General features: G+C 39.6%; 1 protein-coding gene across 2 annotated transcripts in view; it reads left to right on the top strand.

Annotated features, from left to right (window-relative positions):
* CD96 (CD96 molecule) overlaps positions 1-20,339 on the top strand; it is a 108,843-nt gene that overhangs the window by 63,502 nt on the left and 25,002 nt on the right. For both annotated transcript variants that reach the window (XR_007723204.1, XM_050778894.1), the window contains exons 9-10: positions 10,483-10,551; positions 11,058-11,129. Coding sequence is in view for 1 of the 2 variants with exons in the window: in XM_050778894.1 (XP_050634851.1) it covers positions 10,483-10,551; positions 11,058-11,129 (141 nt within the window). In the remaining variant the exon portion in view is untranslated. The remainder of the gene's footprint in view (positions 1-10,482; positions 10,552-11,057; positions 11,130-20,339) is intronic.

Below are 20,339 nucleotides of genomic sequence, written 5' to 3'. Positions count from 1 at the left end.
TAAAGAAACTCTTCCTGCATTTGTAGCCCACCCCCCTCCCCCGCCATCAACACTTTTTATCATGTAATTCTTACTGTAGGTATGAATCTACAGAATCCATACAAAATTCCAATGCTTTTCCTTGAATCCTAGGAAATTCTGTTTATCGTATCTTTTTCACCACTTTCCACCTGGGGCACACAAAACAGAATGTTGAAAGAATTTCTCTTTTTTCTTTATCTGTCACCTGTAAGTCAAGCTCAGCCTTCTTGATGACTAGTTTACATTGCATATTTGTCTATTCAGTTATTCCCCTTTGGGGTGAGGTTCCTCAGGGTAAAAGCTAGCGGATGACCTATTTTTCAGTTTATTTCATAATTATTGAGTATCTACAAGTTCACCACATGATGCGTGATGAGTTCTGTCCTGTTTACTGTCATCTTCCCCAAGGGAGTCCTGAAACCCTTTCTGGACCAGTAATCCAGCAATACACATTATTATTCCCCATTTAGTCAGCACATGTCCTGAACAATCTGCCTCCCACATGAAACCAATTTTATGCAGGGTTTAGGTTTAGGTTTCACACCACATGTCTCCTTTATGCTGGGCTGAAGGTCAGTGCCCACGTTATCCTGACCACGCAGATTGATGAGGCTGATTCATATGTGTTTAGATGTGGTTGAAGGCCTGTATTATCCAGTTAATGTCACCACTGTGTTTAAAGGTTCTTTGTGCTGCAGGTAAATTGATGGAGAGCAATTACACATTTGTCCAGAAACTAGATGGATAAGTCTAAGTCTGTGCTATGCCAATAGGTGCTGTAGTGATAGAATGAAAGGCCAAATGGAAATATTTCTATTTTAGAAAATAAGTTAAATTTTTAGGTTCAGTTTTACATTGGAGTAAGGTAAAATCTTAGATGACAGCGTCTGACTAACCAGATAAGTTAACCAGCAGCTTGAAACTTACAAATAACTTTTACCTTTGTACTTTGTTGATTAAATAAGCTAAACTGGGTAGGTTAGCAAAAAATAATTTTTACTTTTTCCATTCTTCTCTGTTCAAATGAGATCTATTGAATAATTTTTTCTTGGCCTCTAAAAGAAATTTCCAACAGATTACTTCGCTTTTTTTGGTAATTTTCATATAATAAATGTCATCTGGTCCCTTTCAGCCTCAAGAACAGACTGTGTCAGTAATTAAAAACTCTTGTCAAACGTAATCTCAAAACTCAAAAAAGTGAATTTAGTCCAGAACTTCTTTCCTCTCCCTTCCCCCAAGTGTGGGTCTAACTCAACTTGGAAAGACTGGGATATGTGAGGTGGGGGTATGGAAGAGACAGGGAATGTCTCTGATTCCCTAGCCTGGCTCCATCCTCTCCTCCACTCCTAGCTGCTGGCTTGGGCCCCTCTTTATGGGGCATGGGCGTAAGAAGAAGAAGGGAGAGGTAGGTAAGGAAGGACCTTCCTTAATAGGCTGGCTGTAATCTGACTTAGGTGTCCTCTGGATGAGGAGAATAAAAATTGCCATATTGACTTCATGGGGCACTCTGGCAGGTTTTTCAGAAATCCCTGACTATCCTATGACTGCTTCCCTTGGTGCAGGCCATGCCTCTCCTCTGGTCTTCTGCTTCCTTCTCCCTGCAGCCTCTAAACTTCTGAAGGTCAGCTCCCCTTGGGGGCTTCTTTGCTCCTCTAGGCATTCTTACTGAGATTATTTTCATGGCACCCTATTATGTCTGGAAAGATATGCACCTTTGCCTACTCTATGGGGAAAGTGCTCCTCTTCACCAGGGTGGCCCTGTCTCTCTTCTCCGTGCCCATTCCGAGCAGCTAACCAACCATGGACTCCTCATGTAGCCTCTCCAGCCTGAGTAAGGCACCATGCCCCTTTGTCCTAAATTGCAGGACACACAGGTCAAGAGATCTGAGTAGTTCTCCCAGATCCACACTTTACTTGGTCTAAAGTGAAGGAACGGATTCTTCTTCATCTTCTCCATGAGGGAGGGCCTGATGCACAGGACCCTTCAAAGGAACTCTTAGCTAGGCTGCTCCCACTCCGTCACATAGCTTTGAGGTTGATGATGGACCAGCACTGACAGGTCCCACTCCACACTGCCTCGCATGTCCTGCCTAGATGGACTAGAACCCTGCTTTCAACGTGAGGTGGCTTGTGCCCTGTGTTATGGTTCTTAACCTTTGGAACCTCATCTGAAATGAAGGTAAAAGGATTCCATTTAAAAATTTTATTCTGCATGATCCATTGAAGAGTTAAAGGAAATAAAGTGAAAATGAAGCAAACATGATGAGGTGATGGCTAACGCACTGAGAGGATCCACAGAAAGCTGTAGTTCTTAGCAATAGTGTGATGGATGGAAAATAAACACTGAGTTCTAGAAGCATTGACCAAAGGTGAGGATGCTTGAGGAACATGAAGGGAGACAGGAGAATGGAGAAAAGGGAAAGCTTTCATGTGGGTGGTTCCTTCCTCTAAGTGTGATTAAAAGCAACAGAAGAGACTAAGCAAACAAAATACCTACATAGCACTTGGTTCACAGCAAGTGTCAACATGTTGTATTCTATTATTAGACCCTCTAAATCCATTCGGAAATACAGTAAGAACCCAAGGTAGGAAATAGAATGGCTGATTAACCAGTCTGTCTTTGTCTAAGGGGTGTGTGTGTGTGTGTGTGTGTGTGTGTGTGTTTTAATAAAAATAATATAGGTTTAGAATAAAAGCAAATTATATAGGTTTAGAATTATGTGTATCTACTTGAGACAGATACTGATGTAAACAAAACCAGGCTCACAAGGACCAAGGTCTAGTGAGGGGAGGAGGGAAGTGGACAGTAAAGAGGAGCAGAAATCTACAGTTAGCATAAAAAGCCACATTATACCCTACTTGTTATATCCCCCATGACTGCACTCTCCTTTCTCTTGCTTTGCTCAGTCAAGCTGGCCTCCAACTTTTTCTTTAGCATGACAGGGTTTCTCTCATCTCAGGGCCTTTTAACCTCACTTCCTATGCCTGAAAACTTCTTCCCCCAAATATCTACATGGATCACACCCTCATCTCAAAATTTTTGTTCAAATGTCACCTTCTTGATGAGGTACTCCATGACCATCCTATTTTAAATTGCAACTGCCTCCCACCCCACTTCCTGTTCTCCTTTATTGGCTGTATTTTCTCCATAGCACATTTTAACACCGTCTGTAAGTTACCTGTTTGGCTCCTCTCCACACACAAAAAAGTAAATCTGATGAGGGCAGTGTTTTTTATCTTATTTGTCTACTGATATAGCTGTACCACCTAGAGCAATGATAACACATGGTTATCAATGTGTTGATAATTCAGTAAATGTTTTTTAAATGGAGAATTTTTTTAAGCACAAAAAAAAGAAGAGATTAACAAAGGAAGGCTTTAGGGAATGCAGAGGATATCTCCCTGAAAAAAAGCCATCTGACTAGGGCTGACGTCTGGGTAGTCTTATGACAGGAAGCTGAAAGGTGATGGTGGGACAGGAAGAGAAGCTACCAAAGGCCTCCTATTCTGGGCGGTTGTATACTAGACATCACGAGTGAGCTCTTCCATGACTAGGCCCCGGTTCTGATGATGCATGTTGCAGTAAGTTATAGGCTGCTACAGTTATAAGGCCACCAGAATGGAATAAATATAGTCTTTAATGTCAGACAGGCTTGGGTTCAGTTCCTGTCTCTGCCACCTACAGGCTCTGTAGCCTAGAGCAAGTCATTCTGATGGCAGCAGCTGCCCGACTGGACTAGCTGTTGTGAGGATGCCAGCTGCAGCAAGGGAGGCGTGACTGGGACTGTGGAACCCGCGGAGGCTGGGAACAGGAGGGAGCCTGCCCCCTACTGACTTGGTGGGGTAGAAGCCCTGGGCTCTCAGGGCAGCTGTAGCCACCCAGCTGCAGTTCCGTACCCTGGCATCCCAGGGCTCTCGGGGGCTGGGAGCACCCCCACTTCTGCAGGCTCAGAAGAGCCTTCTTCCACTCCCGGGACTCTTGCCACTCCTAGCACCTGCTCCAATTTCGGAGCAAGGTTGAGGTTCAGCCCAGGCACTGTCGCAACCTGGCCAGGTGTGTGCACGCTTGGGGCAGCACTGATACACCAATCCCCCACCTTGGCCCCCTCCGGACTTTGGGCGCCAAGGAGCACAGGAGGAAGGCAGCAGGTGGGGATGGGCTAAGGGCAGCTGGATGCAGGCCTGCAGGTGCCCTTTGGTGCAAACAGCCTGGGCTATGGAAGGCATGATGACAGTGGGAGGCTGACTAGGTTCCTGAATGGAAAGGCATAGGTCCCCAGTGAAATCCCACCTTCAGGCTAGGGATGGCCTGAAGCCTGGGAGCTGGGCTGCCAGTTCCAGGTGAAGTCCATGGATAGGAGTGATAACTTCACTGATGACCATTGGATCAATTGGATAGTGCTTTTTCCAGGCCCGCCTATGGCTGTCCATGGACCAATCACCATGCGCTTTCTCCCTTCTAATCCCATGAAAAACTGGGGACTCAGTCAGACTCAGACAGAAGTCAAGACTACCGACTGTGAGAGGGAGCTACCCACTATGGGTCTCCTCGTCCAGACGACTTGCCTGCAGAAAGGAGCTACCCACTACAGGTCTCCTCTCCACTGAGAGCTGGACACTCACTTGGAGAGCCTGCCTGTGGAAAGGAACTACCCACTTCAGGTCTCCTGAGAGCTGTTCTGTGGCTCAATGAAGCTCCTCTCCACCTTGCTCACCCTCCAGTTATCTGCATACCTCATTCTTCTTGGAGGTGAGACAAGAACTCGGGACCTACTGAATGGTGGGACTGAAATAGTTGTAACATAAACCGGGCTGAAACACACCTCCCACCTGCTCACCACATTGCAAGCAATGAGAAAGACAGAAGAGCTGTGGCCCTTTGGGGAGCCCAGACCTAAGGCCCCCCAAGCCAGATCTGTAACACCCTCTTTGGAGCTCTACAGTTCCTGGCATCTCCAAGCTTTCAGGTGCCACAGTGTTCCCCTTGTCCAGACACCAGTGACCGCAGCAGAAACCGCTTGCAATACATCTGGTCCAGCAGCAACCTCACACAGAGTCAGCACCCATGCTGGAGCCTGGAGCTTCCCACTCTGCCTCAGCAGCCAGTGTGCCTGGCTGTATGCAGTGGCCAGACCCCACGCTGACTCGTTCACACACCCCTTACTGCTCTGCACCTGGCTCACCCTTGGCAGGTGTGGGATCCAGGCTGGTAGCACAGACCAAGCACAGCCTGCCGAATCAAGTGGGTGGAACAAGCCCAGAAGTGTGAGCAATACCCAGGCAGAAGGCACCACTGGCCACAGAATTTCTGGCTGGCAAAGCGACACCCCAAGGATCCTGTGACAATTTCACCTCTGTAGTAGTTTCCTTGTCTTAAATAGAGAGTAACATTATCTAGTTCATATGATTATTATGAGAATCAAATGTGAAAGTGCATAAAAAACAAAAATGAAGCTACGACTCATACTGTCCAGTCTGAGAAGAAATGTCATGAGTCTAGTAAGCAAAAACCATCTCAAAATAAATCAAGACCTTTATTTGTAATTTTTAATTCCTTGAAGGAGGAAACAATGACCAAATTTATTTCTCTCTTTTTTTTCAGTTACCAGTTTATCCTTTATGCTCCCCTTATGCTACTTTGCAACTGCTCACTTGCTTCTTTTATTTGGCATATAGGTCCATATTAAATTATCTTTAAAATCTATGTTGTTTGGAAAATATTTCAGCATTTCCCAAAAGTTAACCAACCATAGATCTTCTAGCCTTCCTGTACCTTTCCTTTCTCTAGCAATTAGGTCACCAGGAAGACTGGCAAGAGTATAGATTAAGAGATTCAGTTCTGCTTAACGATGTCACATGGAGATGACCAAAATTAGCTCTTTTAGAACATGTTTCTGTCTGCCCACTCAATTCAGCACTGACTGGAGCTGTCTTCTAACTTAATTGAATTTCCAGTGATAGCGTAAAAGGGGGGCGTTATTTTATTTTAGTCAGAAAATTTTTAAAGAGTTAAAATAGAAATGGGCCAGGAAGGCTTCAAACCTCCTCATGCAACCTCATGGCCATTTTTGAACTAGTATAAACAAAACATTTTGTGTGAAGTAGTGTTTACCTCTAAATTTCATCTTATTTCCTGGAGACATGGGTCATTATAGTATAACTCTGGATACTTGCAAGATTTAATAATACTAAACATTCACATTGAAGAAGGAATAAACAATCAGCAAACAAAGCCATCAACTCCCTATCACAGAGTTTGGCATCTTACTTGCCTATATAGTATCTCATGATTTAGAACACACTATTGAATATCGAAGAGATTTTGCTATGTTGTGAAATATAAACTTAGCCTTAAAACAAGAGGTACAAAGCAAGCTTTCTCACATCTGGAAATACATGATCAATATGAATCTTTCAAAAACATGGCTACGAGGAATGCAAATAAAATATTTTTAATTCTCTACATGGTATCAAGAGACAGTCAGACATGTTCTTATATAGTTACAGAATCTCTAGGTCAGGTTTTAAGAAGGGACTTTTTAAAACAAAACAAAACTCCTAAAAAATAAGCAGTGTTGCTGCACCCTGTACCACAGTTTGATCACTGTTCTCCTGCTGCTGCTTATGTCTCAGATATGCACTTTGGCAGGTAACACCCCACCTAGCTCTCACATCCAGTTCAACTCAGCACATGGAAAAAACACCCTGAGGGTTTGTAAAAGCCCAGTCCTGGAATAGACAGGTGCCAGAAATGGCTATTACTAATCCATGATATGTGAGACCACACACTGGGCCTTTGCACTGGCTATGCCCTCTGCCTGAAAGCTCCCACCCTCCCTCCACTGCCCACAATCTCCCACTACATTCCTTAGGAAAGCTTTCCTGGGACTCTGGCTGGGCCATCCCCCCTTTAATATGTTCTAGTGTTTGAATTGGCTTACGTGATCCTCTGCTTGATGTTCATCTCCTCCGTGAACTTAAACTCCAGGAGAGCAGTATTCCCAGTACCAAGCACAATGCCTGAAATACAGAGACTTCCAGATATTGGTTGAACAAATGAAAGAATGTATGCAGGGAGTGGCAAGAGAGGACTATGTGAAGATTGTTAGAGATCAGGTCATGGAATATGAAGGGGACTTAACCTTGAACCATAGTGTAAAGTGGAAGAGAGAGTGGTAGATTTAATTTATCTAGGAACTACATAGTTCTCTAAATAACTTTAACTCTGAATTCTACATAATGAGTGAGGTCTCATAGTAAAGGAATCATTCTCTCAATAACCTGTGCAAGTTGGTTCGGACCCTCAAGTGGAAGTCTAAAGAACATTCAGCTGGAGATCAATATGAGCGAAATAACTTTGTGCTCCCTGGGGAAAGAGACTAGGAGACTAGGTATCATTGATCCTTTTGTTCCCCACCCTTGGCATGTATTCAGCCCTCAATGTACTCCACAGTCTTGTGTGTGAGAAGGGTAAAGCAACATAGATGTCTAAGTTGGGGAAGAGACATAGTCACACAAGGATTAAGGCAGCATGCATTCCTCAGCACGTTTCTCCCTCAACAAGGTACCTAAATAACATAATAGGTAGAATCAAATGAATGAGTTCTCCTTCTCCTGCAGAAAACCTTGAGAAATGACTTATGTCACATTATTTTCTGACCTCCAGAAGAGAACATTTAACCAGTCATTTTCATATAAATGAAATTCCCAATCAAGTTGTACTTCATCAGGATTCCTGAGATTCCTGCCAGAATTAAATCACATGTCCTGGTCAGTGCCAGCACCCAGTGCGGGCAACCAGGCTGGCATAGGAAAGTGTCTGTTGCTTGCAGGTAAGATATATTTTTAAAGGCAGCTGGCAGTTGCTTCTTAGACTGAGATTTCTAGGTAGTGGTCATGTAGTTTACAAATAAATATTAAGTTCTTTGATGTTTATTTCCTAGATCTTTTTCATCATCTTCATTATGACTATTGTTATCATAGCACCACTGTTAAAAACAATTCCTTTGAATTTACTTACCAAGCCTCTCAGCAAATACTTTTGGAGGTTAATTTCAGCATGAGAGAGAGAAGGGAGGGGAGGAAGGAGGAAAGAACCATCTTTATTCATTAGGAAGAGCCTGTCATATCTCTCAGTATCTCACAGTGTTCAAATTACTTACACCTAATTTATTTATTTTCTTCTCTATATTTTTACCTTGTCTTGTCCCAAAAGGAATATGAAGTAACTTTAAAAATACGTAACAATACAATTTTGAAAAGAGGTAACTGAAGGAATTGCTGCAGAGAAAAAAAAGCAAAGTCTTCTCAATGAGAGAAATAAAATTATAAATCATTTGGTGATCCATAGATTTGTAAAATGGTATAACAAGGCAGTTGTCCAGAAGCACAGCTGCTCTTAACGCAGAGACAGCCTGGAGACCCTCCTCTAGAGGGCGTGGTGGAGCACAGTCCCAGGAACTTTCTCACTCTAAGTGAACAATGGCGACCCCACCCCTCCCCACATCGTATTAGACTGTCATCTAGTGTCAGCCAATGGGAAAATCCTCAGTATTATATAAGAGGAATTCCACAGTGACTAGGAATGTGATTTCAATACTCAGTTCAAAGCAATCTACAAAAGCATCATATATGCTTTACGTAGTCAATCTTGTGCATTTTTTTCTATTAATACAGCCTTTGATGAATGGTGGGAGGCAGTGAGCTAGAAGTTAAAATTACCGCACAAGAATCTGGTACCGATGGCTCAGTGGAATAGCAGAGGAAAAGAATTGTAGGTGATTCTGCCAGTGAGAAGTTACTACCCTACCACAAAGCTAATGCCCCAGCCTACTATCACACTCTTTATTTCTATTAGCTCTTTTCTAGTACAACACTTTGGAATGTAGTTCTTGACTTGAGCCAGGCTGAAGAAGAAGGAATGAGTTACCTTAGATCAACTTTCTTCCAAAAAGACCTAGGAAAATGGGACAATTGTGGAACTCCTCAGGAGATTCAAGTGGCCTATAGTTAGAACATGCTGGTATTAACATCTGATAAACTGCAAGTGACCTGTTTTACAGTTTCTAAGACATACTTTTTAGCATTTACTGAATGTCAGGCACTCTTCTAAGTATTTTGTATGTATGACTCTTTTAATCATGGAGGCACGGTGGGTAAGTATCTTTTTATAGTTCATTGATACGCTGCTTTGCAAAAAAAAAAAAAAAAAAAAAAAGGTTATCGTTGCTGACCTCTGAATGTGAACTACTTATAAATGCAAAAACCACAATGCCAACTTATTCATTTGATTTGATTGCCCATGTTCTCTATTTAAGACATTCCCTTTCACATAATTGAGGTACCAGGAAAGCTGGCTGCCCTTCACTACTAACTAAAGTTTGAGGATGAGTGAACATACTGGCTATGATACTGTAAGGATATTTTATAGGATACTTTACACATTATACAGCATTCTTTTTATGACGATCTGGGGAAAAGTTTCTTTTTAATCACAACAAAAAGAATAACTTTTTCTCTCGCTATTCATAATAATACTGTTTCTAACTTATTATATTCATCAATCATGTAACCTCTACTGTTTATTTCTTAGCATTTGCTACCAGAAACGTCAGACCAAATGTGGGGCCCACATCTACTAACAGCATAGGACATCAGGAAATGCACTTTGTCCACTATCCCTGTTTAGGTTTCAACAGGACTCAACATAATTTTTCTACTATATTTTCCTTGTTCCTATTTTGCCTTTCTGCTTTTATCTTCTTGTATTGCACATTGATATAAACCACCTCAAATACATTTTGGAACAAAGGAGAAATACACACAAAATGTACTCAAAATTTTTCTTTCCAAGAGATATAAACATGATTTCAAAGGACTGTGGTTGGATATTTTTCTTCTTCTTTAATCTACCTTGCTATATATAATAGCTCTAAAATATAGAGGTATTTTCAAATGAATATGAATCAGTCTTTCATTTTGGAGGAGTGAGGAGGAAGGAAGAGAATGTACAATTATGGAGTATAAAGATGGAGAAATGACTTTGCAAACTAACAACTGAAGTAAATATGAAACCATATTTAGTATGTGAAGATATATTTTCACAATTGTATTTGTGAAAATTCACTATAAGGTAAGTTTCATGAGAGCAGGGACCCTGTCTTCATTGTTTATTGCTATATCCCCAGCATGCGGAATAGAGTGGCATACGGTAGACACCGATATAATATATTTTGAAAGTATGAATATAATACATTTAGAATTAGGAGAACTGGGTTAATAGCAAAGAAATGATATTGGATATTATTCCTTTTGGATTCAGTTTCATCATTTATAAAATGAGGCTATTCGCTAAGATTCTTTCCAACTCTAATATTCCAGGCTCTTTTTAAATGTAGTGGCATAGTTAAACATATGAATGTAAATACATATAATAATTTGGGAATCTTATTTTCAAAATAGGATATCCAGCTACGTCTTCAGTGACCCTTACAGATGTGAGTGCCTTGAGGCCAAACACTACTCCTCAATGTGAGTTCAGCAAGGTTTTCCTCCATGACTGGAAAGAGACAACACACTCACAAGTTTTACTACTGCTTCTATAATGTTGACGTTTCAGTAAACAGCTGTATTTTTCATTGATGTTTGTTAATATCTTGGTTTTGAGTTACTCTATGGTGACTACATATTGATATGACAATTTCTATAATCTTAAAAAATAAGGGGTGATGATTTGTTATTATATTGTACCTTTTATTTGTCAAGGGATTTTAAGGTAATATTAAAGTAGTCTTCACAATACTCTCAGTGATCTGAGTTTGTGACAAGAACAGAAAAAGAATACAAATCAGTGACAAGCTGGCATTAACCTACAGAGCGTTTGCTTAATATGCCAGCTAGTATTCCTGCATAGGGAAGCACATTTTCAATTTCAGATTTCCCCAAAGTCACATAGATTAAAAATTCTGTGCATCAAAGCAAAGTTAAATTACAGCTTTCTAAAAAAGCTGGATTCTGAAAATAATTTTGTCTTTCAGCCAGCAGTTCCAGTGTGACTACCCAAGACTTCAACTACCCCTGGACCTCCAGTGGGACAGATGCCAAAAAATGTTAAGTATAATCGTGGGTTCCTTGAGTCCTCTGGACTTCAGTCATTCATCCGACACACATATTGAACAACATCTATGTGCTTTGTTTGTAATAATATTCGCAAATGTTCACAAAGCATCTGTCATGTTTAAAGTATTGTAGATGCTGAGAATACACCCATGGACAAAAGAGATCTAAGCTCCAAATTCTGATGAAGGGGAAACAGACAAGTGGTGATAAGTTATATGGGAAAAAAAGCACAGGAGGGAAACAGTGGGAATCGAGAGTGAGGGGTTGCCATTTTAAATGGGTGGTCTCGAAAGGTCTTGCTGAGGAAGGTGACATCTGAGCAATGCTATAACCAGTCAACCCTAAGAGCAAGCTGTGAGTATATCTGGGGAAAGAGCAAACTAGCTAGAAAATGCGCATCAGTAATAAAAATGAAAAGAGGGAGACCAACGTGAGGCCAGAAATTGTTTCATTGTTACTTTTAATCTGGCCAACTAGCAGTAGAGTCTGTGGGTGCTGCTTTAGCAGGTACAGACAGGGTCCAAAGAAGAAATATATTGCCTCTTAGTGGGATTAGACAAGGATCAGTGTGGTGGGGAAGGGGTAAGGAAGGAGACTGGAGCAAAAGAAGACAGGACAATGGATGCCCCAGGGCCAGAACTCTGAATTTAATTGCTAGACCCTTTGCCACAAAGGGTAATGTGTATGTCCCTTTGGAAAGCATTTAAGTTTCACAGTTAAAACCTTTAAAAGTATTTTGTATACACTTGCTCCCTCATTCCTGGGAACTTGTCCTTAGGCAAGAAAGGGAGAAAAAGAACATGAATAAGACTGTTCTTTGTAGCATTATTTATTTATTTTATCTTTTTAATGGCCCTCAGGCTCACAGATTTGAATTAATCATAATATTTAATTCATGAGACACATTCGTCATTGGTCGATGCATGACCCTCTGTAATTTAACATTTTTCTTTTAATAAATATGTTAATAATGTAATAGACACCTGTGAACCCAGTACCCAAATACAAGAATTGAAAAGACAGTATTCAGAAGGGGGACCATAGAAAGAGATCTAAAAATAAATTAAACTTAAGTGTCTATCAAAGATGGTATGGCAGATTACTGTGAAAAGAGAAGACTGTTCAGCAAAAGGACCTAGTAATAGTGATTATTGATAAGAAAAAAAGAATAATATGTACCCCTGCCATGCACATTACACAAAAATAACTCTATATAGTTTAAGATCTTTATGTCAAAAGCAAAACATTAAAACATGTGATAAAATAAATGTGAATTTCTTCCTGCTTTGGAGTAGGGAAGGGCTTAACAAAGAGACATAACCATAAAAAATACATAAAAATTAGAGTAAAATTAAGAAACTTGGGTTAATCAAAAGACATCTTTAAAAAAGTAAAACAAAAAGCAAGCTGTAATCTGGGGAAGATATTTGCCATGCATATAATTGAAAATGAATCAGGAATATATAATTGACTAAGGATCAAAATTTTATATCAAGAAATTACAAAGAATGCCTACAAATTAATAACAAATATGACAAAATGAACAAAAGTCACACCACAAAACATGAAACACACGTAGATAGAAACATCTAAAGAAATGCTCAGTCTTGGTCAGGACTGGTAGCTCACGCCTGCAATCCCAGCACTTTGGGAGGTCAAGGTGGGTGGATCACAAAGTCAGGAGATCAAGACCATCCCGGCTAACATGGTGAAACCCCGTCTCTACTAAAAATACAAAAAATTAGCTGGGCATAGTGGCAGGTGCCTGTAGTCCCAGCTACTCGGGATACTGAGGCAGGAGAATGCCACGAACCCAGGAGGTGGAGGTTGCAGTGAGCAGAGATCATGCCACTGCACTACAGCCTGTGTGACAGAGCAAGACTCCGTCAAAAAAAAAAAGAAAGAAAGAAAGAAAGAAAGAAAGAAAGAAAGAAAGAAAGAAAGAAAAGAAAATCTCTGTCTCTCTGACAATCAGGAAATATAAATGAAGACTAGAATTAGAAAATCATTTTACATGTAATCAATTTACAAAAATTAAGAAATCTGATATTGCCAACTATTAAATAGGATTTATCCAACATCCTATTGTCATAATTTCTTATATGTTACTGATAGTACCATCACTTTCCACCGTCCTTTGGCATTGCATTTTAAAGCTGAACATGTGCATACCTACAATCCAACAATTCTATTCCTAGATATAAAAATCCCTCCAGAATTAGTACATGTATGCATGAGATATGCACACAAATGTTTGGAGGAAACACTGTTCATATAGCAAAAACTTTAAGTAATCTAAATGGCCATAGTCAGGAGGACAGATAAATAAATTGTAGTATACTAATAAAATATAATATTAGAGAGCAATGAAAAATAAGTGAATGACAACCATATACAACAGCATGAATGAATCTTAATAACATTATGTTGAATTAAAGAGTAAATACCAAATAAAAGCATATGGCATATTTTCTAATGAAATTTTAAAGCAAGTATAATCAAACACCATATGCCTTAGACATAATATGTGATACAAAATTTTAAGCTTTATAAGTGAATAATAATTATAAACATTCAGGACAGCATTTGCTTTTGATGGAGATATAAGGGATGAGACAGGGAGAAAACATTTATGGTTTTATTGATAGTAACCCAAAATCTGTGTACAGGAGTAGGAGTAAGAGGGTGTTAGGAGTAAGAGGATATTAAGAGGGTGAAAAATATGTTCAGTAATAAGAAATGGCAAATAGGATAACTCAATGAAATACTATGAAGCCAGCCAAAACAATAGCCATAACCCTGATCCATTCCTCTTCACTGGGCAGGACCTCGCAGCTAGGGCCTCCAGCCACCCCCACCCAGCTGTATTCTATGGACAGAACTCTGATGTCTCCCTGGGACAGAGTGCCCCATAGGAGGGGTGGGTCATCACCTTGGTTGTTTGGATGACTCAGCCCTTCCAGCCTGCAGGCATTGGAAAGTCCAAACTGAACACAGCAGAGGCAGTTCCACAGCACAGTTCCCCAGCACAGCTGTTTTGTTGAGGCATGACCAGTCTGCTTCTTTAAACAGACCCGGATCCATTCTCCTCACTGGGTGGGTCCTCCCAGCCAGGGCCTCCAGCCAGCCCCACCCATGTTCTATGGCCAACAGAGTTCTAATTTCTTCCTGGAACAGAGTGCCCAGTAGGTGGGGCAGACATTTACTGTTTGGGCACCTTAGCAGGTTCAGGCTGTGGGCCTTGAAGAGCCCAAATCAGCTGGGGGCTGAAGGGATTCCCAACACAGCACAGCTGCTCTACCAAAATGCAGCCAGACTGCATCTTTAAGCAGGTCCCTGATTCCATTCCTCTTGACTGGGTGAGATCTTACAACTGGAAACTCCATCTACCTCCTACAGGCACGTTCAGGCCAGCAACAGGTCAGTAACCCCTGGGACAGAGCTCTCAGAGGAATGGGCAGGTGGCCATATTTGCTGTTTCACAACCTTCACTGATGATACCTCCAGGTACTGGAAAAACCAACGTGACTAGGGTCTGGGGCAGACCTACAGCAAACCACAGCAGCCCTACAGAAGAGTGCCCAGACTGTTCAAAGAAAAACAAATAAAACACAACAGCAACAACAAAACACAAAAAAAAATCCAAAGGTCAGCAAACTCAAAGATCAGAGGCAGATAAGCCCACAAAGATGAGAAAGAATTAGCACAAAAAAAAAAAAAGAAAGAAAAGAAAAGAAAAAACAAAGAAACCGGAATGCTCCCTTTCCTCCAAATAATTGCAACACCTGCCCAGCAATGGTTCAGATCTGGGCTGAGGCTGAGATCACTGAAATGACAGAAGTAGTCTTCAGAATGTGGATAAAAATGAAGTTCACTGAGCTAAAGGAGCATGTTGTAACCCAATGGAAAGAAGCTAAGAATCATGATAAAACAATGCAGGAGCTGATATCCAAAATAGCCAGTATAGAGAGTAACATAACCGACCTGATAGAGCTGAAAAACATACTACAAGAACTTCACAATGCAATCACAAGCTTTAATAGCAGAATAGACCAAATGGAGGCAAGAATCTCAGAGCTTGAAGATTGTCTTTCTGAAATAAGACATGTCAACAAAAACAGAAAACAGTGAAAAGAAATGAACAAAACATCTGAGAAATATGGGATTATGTAAACAGACTGAATCTATGACTGATTGGGGTACCTGAACAAGACAAGAATGGAGCCAACTTGGAAAACATACTTCAGGATATCATCCGGGAGAACTTCACCAACCTAGCAATACAAGCCAACATTCAATTTCAGGAAATATGGAGGCCCCCAGTAAGATACTCCATAAGAAGATCATCCCCAAGACACATAATCATCAGACTCTCCAAGGTCAAATGAAAGAAAAAAATGGTAAGGGCAGCCAGAGAAAAAGGCCAGGTCGCCTACAAAGTGGAAGCCCATCAGACTAACAGTGGAACTCTCAACAGAAATCCTACAATCCAGAAGAGATTGGGAGCCTATATTCAACATTCATAAAAAATAATTTTCAACCCAAAATTTCATATCTGGCCAAACTAAGTTTCATACATGAAGAAGAAATAAGATCCTTTTCATACAAGCAAATGCTGAGAGAATTCATTACCACCAGATCTGCTTTACAAGAGATCCTGAAGGAAGCACTAAAAATGGAAAGGAAAGACCATTACCAGCCACTACAAAAAAACACTGAAGTATACAGGCCAGTGACATTATGAAGCAAACATATAAACAAGTCTGAAAAATAATGAGCTAGCATCATGATTGCAGGATCAAATCCACACATAACAATACTACTCTTAAATGTAAATGGGCTAAATGCCACAATTAAAAGACACAGAATGGCAAGCTGGATAAAGAACAAAGACCCATGTGTATGCTGTCTTCAAGAGACCCATCTCACATGCAGAGACACATGTAGGCTCAAAATAAAGCAATGGAGGGAAATTTGCCAAACAAATTGAAAACCAGAAAGAGAAGATCTTGCATTCTTAGTATCTGACAATACATACTTTAAACCAACAAACATTAAAAAAAAGACAAAGAAAAGCATTAGGTAATAGTAAATGGTTCAATTCAACAAGAAGACCTAATTATCCTAAATATATATGCACACAATACAGGAGCACTCAGATTCATAAAGCGAGTTCTTAGAGACCCTCAAAGAGACTTAGACTCTCATGCAATAATAGTGGGAGACTTTAACACCACAGTGACAATATTAGACAGATCATCATGACAAAAATCAATAGAGACATTCAGGACTTGAACTCAGCTCTGGATCAAGTGGACCTGATAGATATCTACAGAACTCTTTACCCAAAAACAACAGAGTATATACATTCTTCTCACCACCTCATGGCACTTCCTCTAAAATTGATCAGATAATCAGGAACAAAACACTCCTCAGTAAATGCAAAAGAATGGAAATCATAACCAAGTCTCTCAGACCACAGCAAAATAAAATAAGAACTCAAGATTAAGAAATTCACTCAAAACCATACAACTACATAAAATTTGAACAATCTGCTCCTGAATGACTTTCAGGTTAATAGTGAAATCAAGGCAGAAATCAAGAAGTTCTTTGAAACTGAGAACAACAATACAACGTACCATAATCTCTGGGACACAGCTAAAGCAGTGCTAAGAAGGAAATTGATAGCACTAAATGCTCACATCAAAAAGCTAGAAAGATCTCAAGTTAACAACTAACATCACAACTAAAAGAACTAGAGAACCAGGAGCAAACGAACCCCAAAGCTAGCAGAAGACAAGAAATAACCAAGATTGGAGCTGAATTGAAGGAGATAGATACACAAAAAACCTTTCAATAAATAAGCCAATCTAGGAGCTGATTTTTTCAAAAAGATTAATATAATAGATATACCACTAGCTAGACTAATAAAGAAAAAAAGAGAGAAGAATCAAACACAATCAGAAATTATAAGAGGGATATTACCACTGACCCCACAGAAATACAAACAATCATTAAAGAATACTATGAACACCTCTCTGCAAATAAACTAAAAACTCTAGAAGAAATTGATAAATTCCTAGGCATATACACCCTCTGAAGACTGAACCAGGAAGAAACTGAATCCCTGAATAGACCAATAACAAGTTTTGAAATTGAGACAGGAATTGATAACCTACCAACCAAAATAATCCCAGGATTATATGGATTCACAGCTGGATTCTACAAGAGGAACAAAGAAGAACTGGTACCATTCCTACTGAAACCATTCTAAAAAATTTAAAAGAAGGAAATGCTTCCTAACTCATTCCATGAGGCCAGCATCATCCTGACACCAAAACCTGGCAGAGATACAACAAAAAAAGAAAATTTCAGATCAATATCCTTGATGAACATCAATGCAAAAATCTTCAACAAAATACTAGCAAACCAAACTCAGCAGCACATCAAAAAGCTTATCCACCATGATCAAGTTGGTTTCATTCCCAGGATTCAAGACTGGTTCTACATACACTAATTAATAAAAGTGATTCATCACATAAACAGAACTAAAGACAGAAAGCACATGATTATCTCAAAAGGTGCAGAAAAGACCTTCATTAAAATTTAACATCCCTTCGTGTTAAAGATTCTCAATAAACTAGGGATTGAAGGAACATACCTCAAAATAATAAGAACCTTATACGACAAAGCCGCAGCCAGTATCATGCTGAATGGGCAAAATCTGAAAGCATTCCCCTTGAAAACCAGTACAGGGTTGCCCTCTCTCAGCATTTCTATTCAACATAGTATTGGAAGCTCTGGCCAGGGCAGTCAGGCAAGAGAAAGAAATAAAGCATATTTAAATAGGAGTAAAGGAAGATGTGAAAACTATCTTTGTCTGCAGATGACATGATTCTTTATCGAGGAAATCCCATTGTTTCAGCCCAAAAGTTTCTTAAGCTGATAAGCCACTTCAGCAAAATCTCAGGATACAAAATGAATGTGCAAAAGTTGCTAGCAATCCTATACACCAACAACAGACAAGCTGACAGTCAAATCATGAAAGAATTCCCATTCACAATTACCACAAAAAAGAATAAAATACCTAGGAATGCAGCTAACAAAGGAAGTGAAGAGCCTCTTCGAGGAGAACTACAAGCCACTGCTCAAAGAAATCAGAGATGACACAAATGGAAAAACATTCCATGCACATGGATAGGAAGAATCAGTATCATGAAAATGCCCATACTGTCCAAAACAATTTAAAGATTCAATGCTATTTCCATTAAACTGCCATTGACATTCTTCACAGAATTGGAAAAGAACTATTTTAAAATTCATATGGAATCAAAAAAAGATCCCAAACAGCCAAGGCAACCCTAAGCAAAAAGAAAAAAGTTGTAGGCATCATGCTACCCGACTTCAAACTATACTGCAGGGCTATAGTAACCAAAACAACATTGTACTGGTACAAGAACAGACACACAGACGAATAGAACAGAATAGAGAACCCAGAAATAAGACCACACACCTACAACTATCTAATCTTTGACAAACCTGGCAAAAACAAGCAATGAGAAAAGGATTCCCTATTTAATAAATTGTGCTGGGAGAAATGGCTAGCCATATGCAGAAAATTGAAACTGGACCCCTTCCTTACACCATATACAAAAATCAATTCAAGATGGATTAAAGACTTACACCCAAAACTATAAAAACCCTAGAAGAAAAGCTAGGCTATACCATTCAGGATATAGGATAGGCAAAGATTTCATGATGAAGATGTCACAAGCAATTGCAACAAAAACAAAAATTGACAAATGGGATTTAATTAAACTAAGAAGCTTATGCACAGCAAAAGAAACTATCAACAGAGCAAACAGACAACCTACAGAATGGAATAAAATTTTTGCCATCTATCCATCTGAAAAAGGTATAATAGCCAGCATCAATAAATAATTTACAAGCAAAAAACAAACAACCCCATTAAAAAGTGGGAAAAGGACATGAACAGACAGTTCTCAAAAGAAGACATGCATGTGGTTAGAAACATGAAAAAGAAAAGCTCAACATCACTGATCGTTAGAGAAAGGCAAATCAAAACCACAATGAGATATCATCTCAGTCAGAATGTCTATTACTAAATAGTCAAAAAACAACAGATGCTGGTGAGGGTGTGGAGAAAAAGGAATGCTTTTACGCTGTTGGCGGAAGTGTAAATTAGTTCAACATTGTGGAAGACATTGTGACAATTCCTCAAAGACCTAGAGGCAGAAATATCATTCGACCCAGCAATCCCATGACTGAGTGTATACCCAAAGGAATATAAATCATTCTATTATTCAAGACACATGCACAAGTATGTTCATTGCAGCACTGTTCACAATAGCAAAGACATGGAATCAACCTAAATGCCCATCAATAATAGACTGGACAAAGAAAATGTAATACATATACACTGTGGAATACTATAGTCATAAAAAGGAATGAGATCTTGTCCTTTGCAGAGACATGGATGGAGATGGAACCTGTTATTTTCAGCAAACTAATGCAGGAACAGAAAATCAAACACCACATATTCTCAAATTTTCTCCATATCAGCAGTGTTATCATTTATGTGTTCCCTGAGGTGACACTTTGAGTTGCCTTCAAGAACTTTTTCTTTGCATTTACAACTTGGCTAAGGATTTGGCCCAAAAGGCCTAGCTTTGAGCCTGTCTCAGCTTTTGACATATCTTCCTCACTAAGCTTAATTATTTCTAGCATTTGATTTAAAGTGAGAAATGTGCTTCTCTTCTTTCCTTTGAACACTTAGAGGCTGTTTTAGGATTATTAATTGGCCGAATTTCAATATTGTTTTGTCTCAGATTAAAGAAAAAAAAAAGAGGCCCAAGGAGAGGAAGAGAAATGGGAAAACCACCACTAACTGAAGCAGTCAGAACACACACAACATTTATCAATTAAGTTCTCCATCTTCTAAGGGTGCAATTTGTGGTGCCTCAAAACAATTTCAATGGTAACATCTAAGATCCCTGATCACAGATTACTATAATAGATATAACAATAATATGAAAGTTTGAAATATTGCAAGAATTACCAAAATGTGGCACAAAGACATGAAAAGACAAGAATTGAGCACATGCTGTTGGAAAAATGGCACCTATAGACTTGCTTGACACAGGGTTGCCACAAACCTTCAATTTGTAAAAAAAAAATAA

The sequence above is a fragment of the Macaca thibetana genome, chromosome 2 (assembly GCF_024542745.1).
Source record: "Macaca thibetana thibetana isolate TM-01 chromosome 2, ASM2454274v1, whole genome shotgun sequence".
Taxonomy (NCBI): Eukaryota; Metazoa; Chordata; class Mammalia; order Primates; family Cercopithecidae; genus Macaca; species Macaca thibetana.
This window is presented reverse-complemented; position numbering and strand designations above follow the sequence as displayed.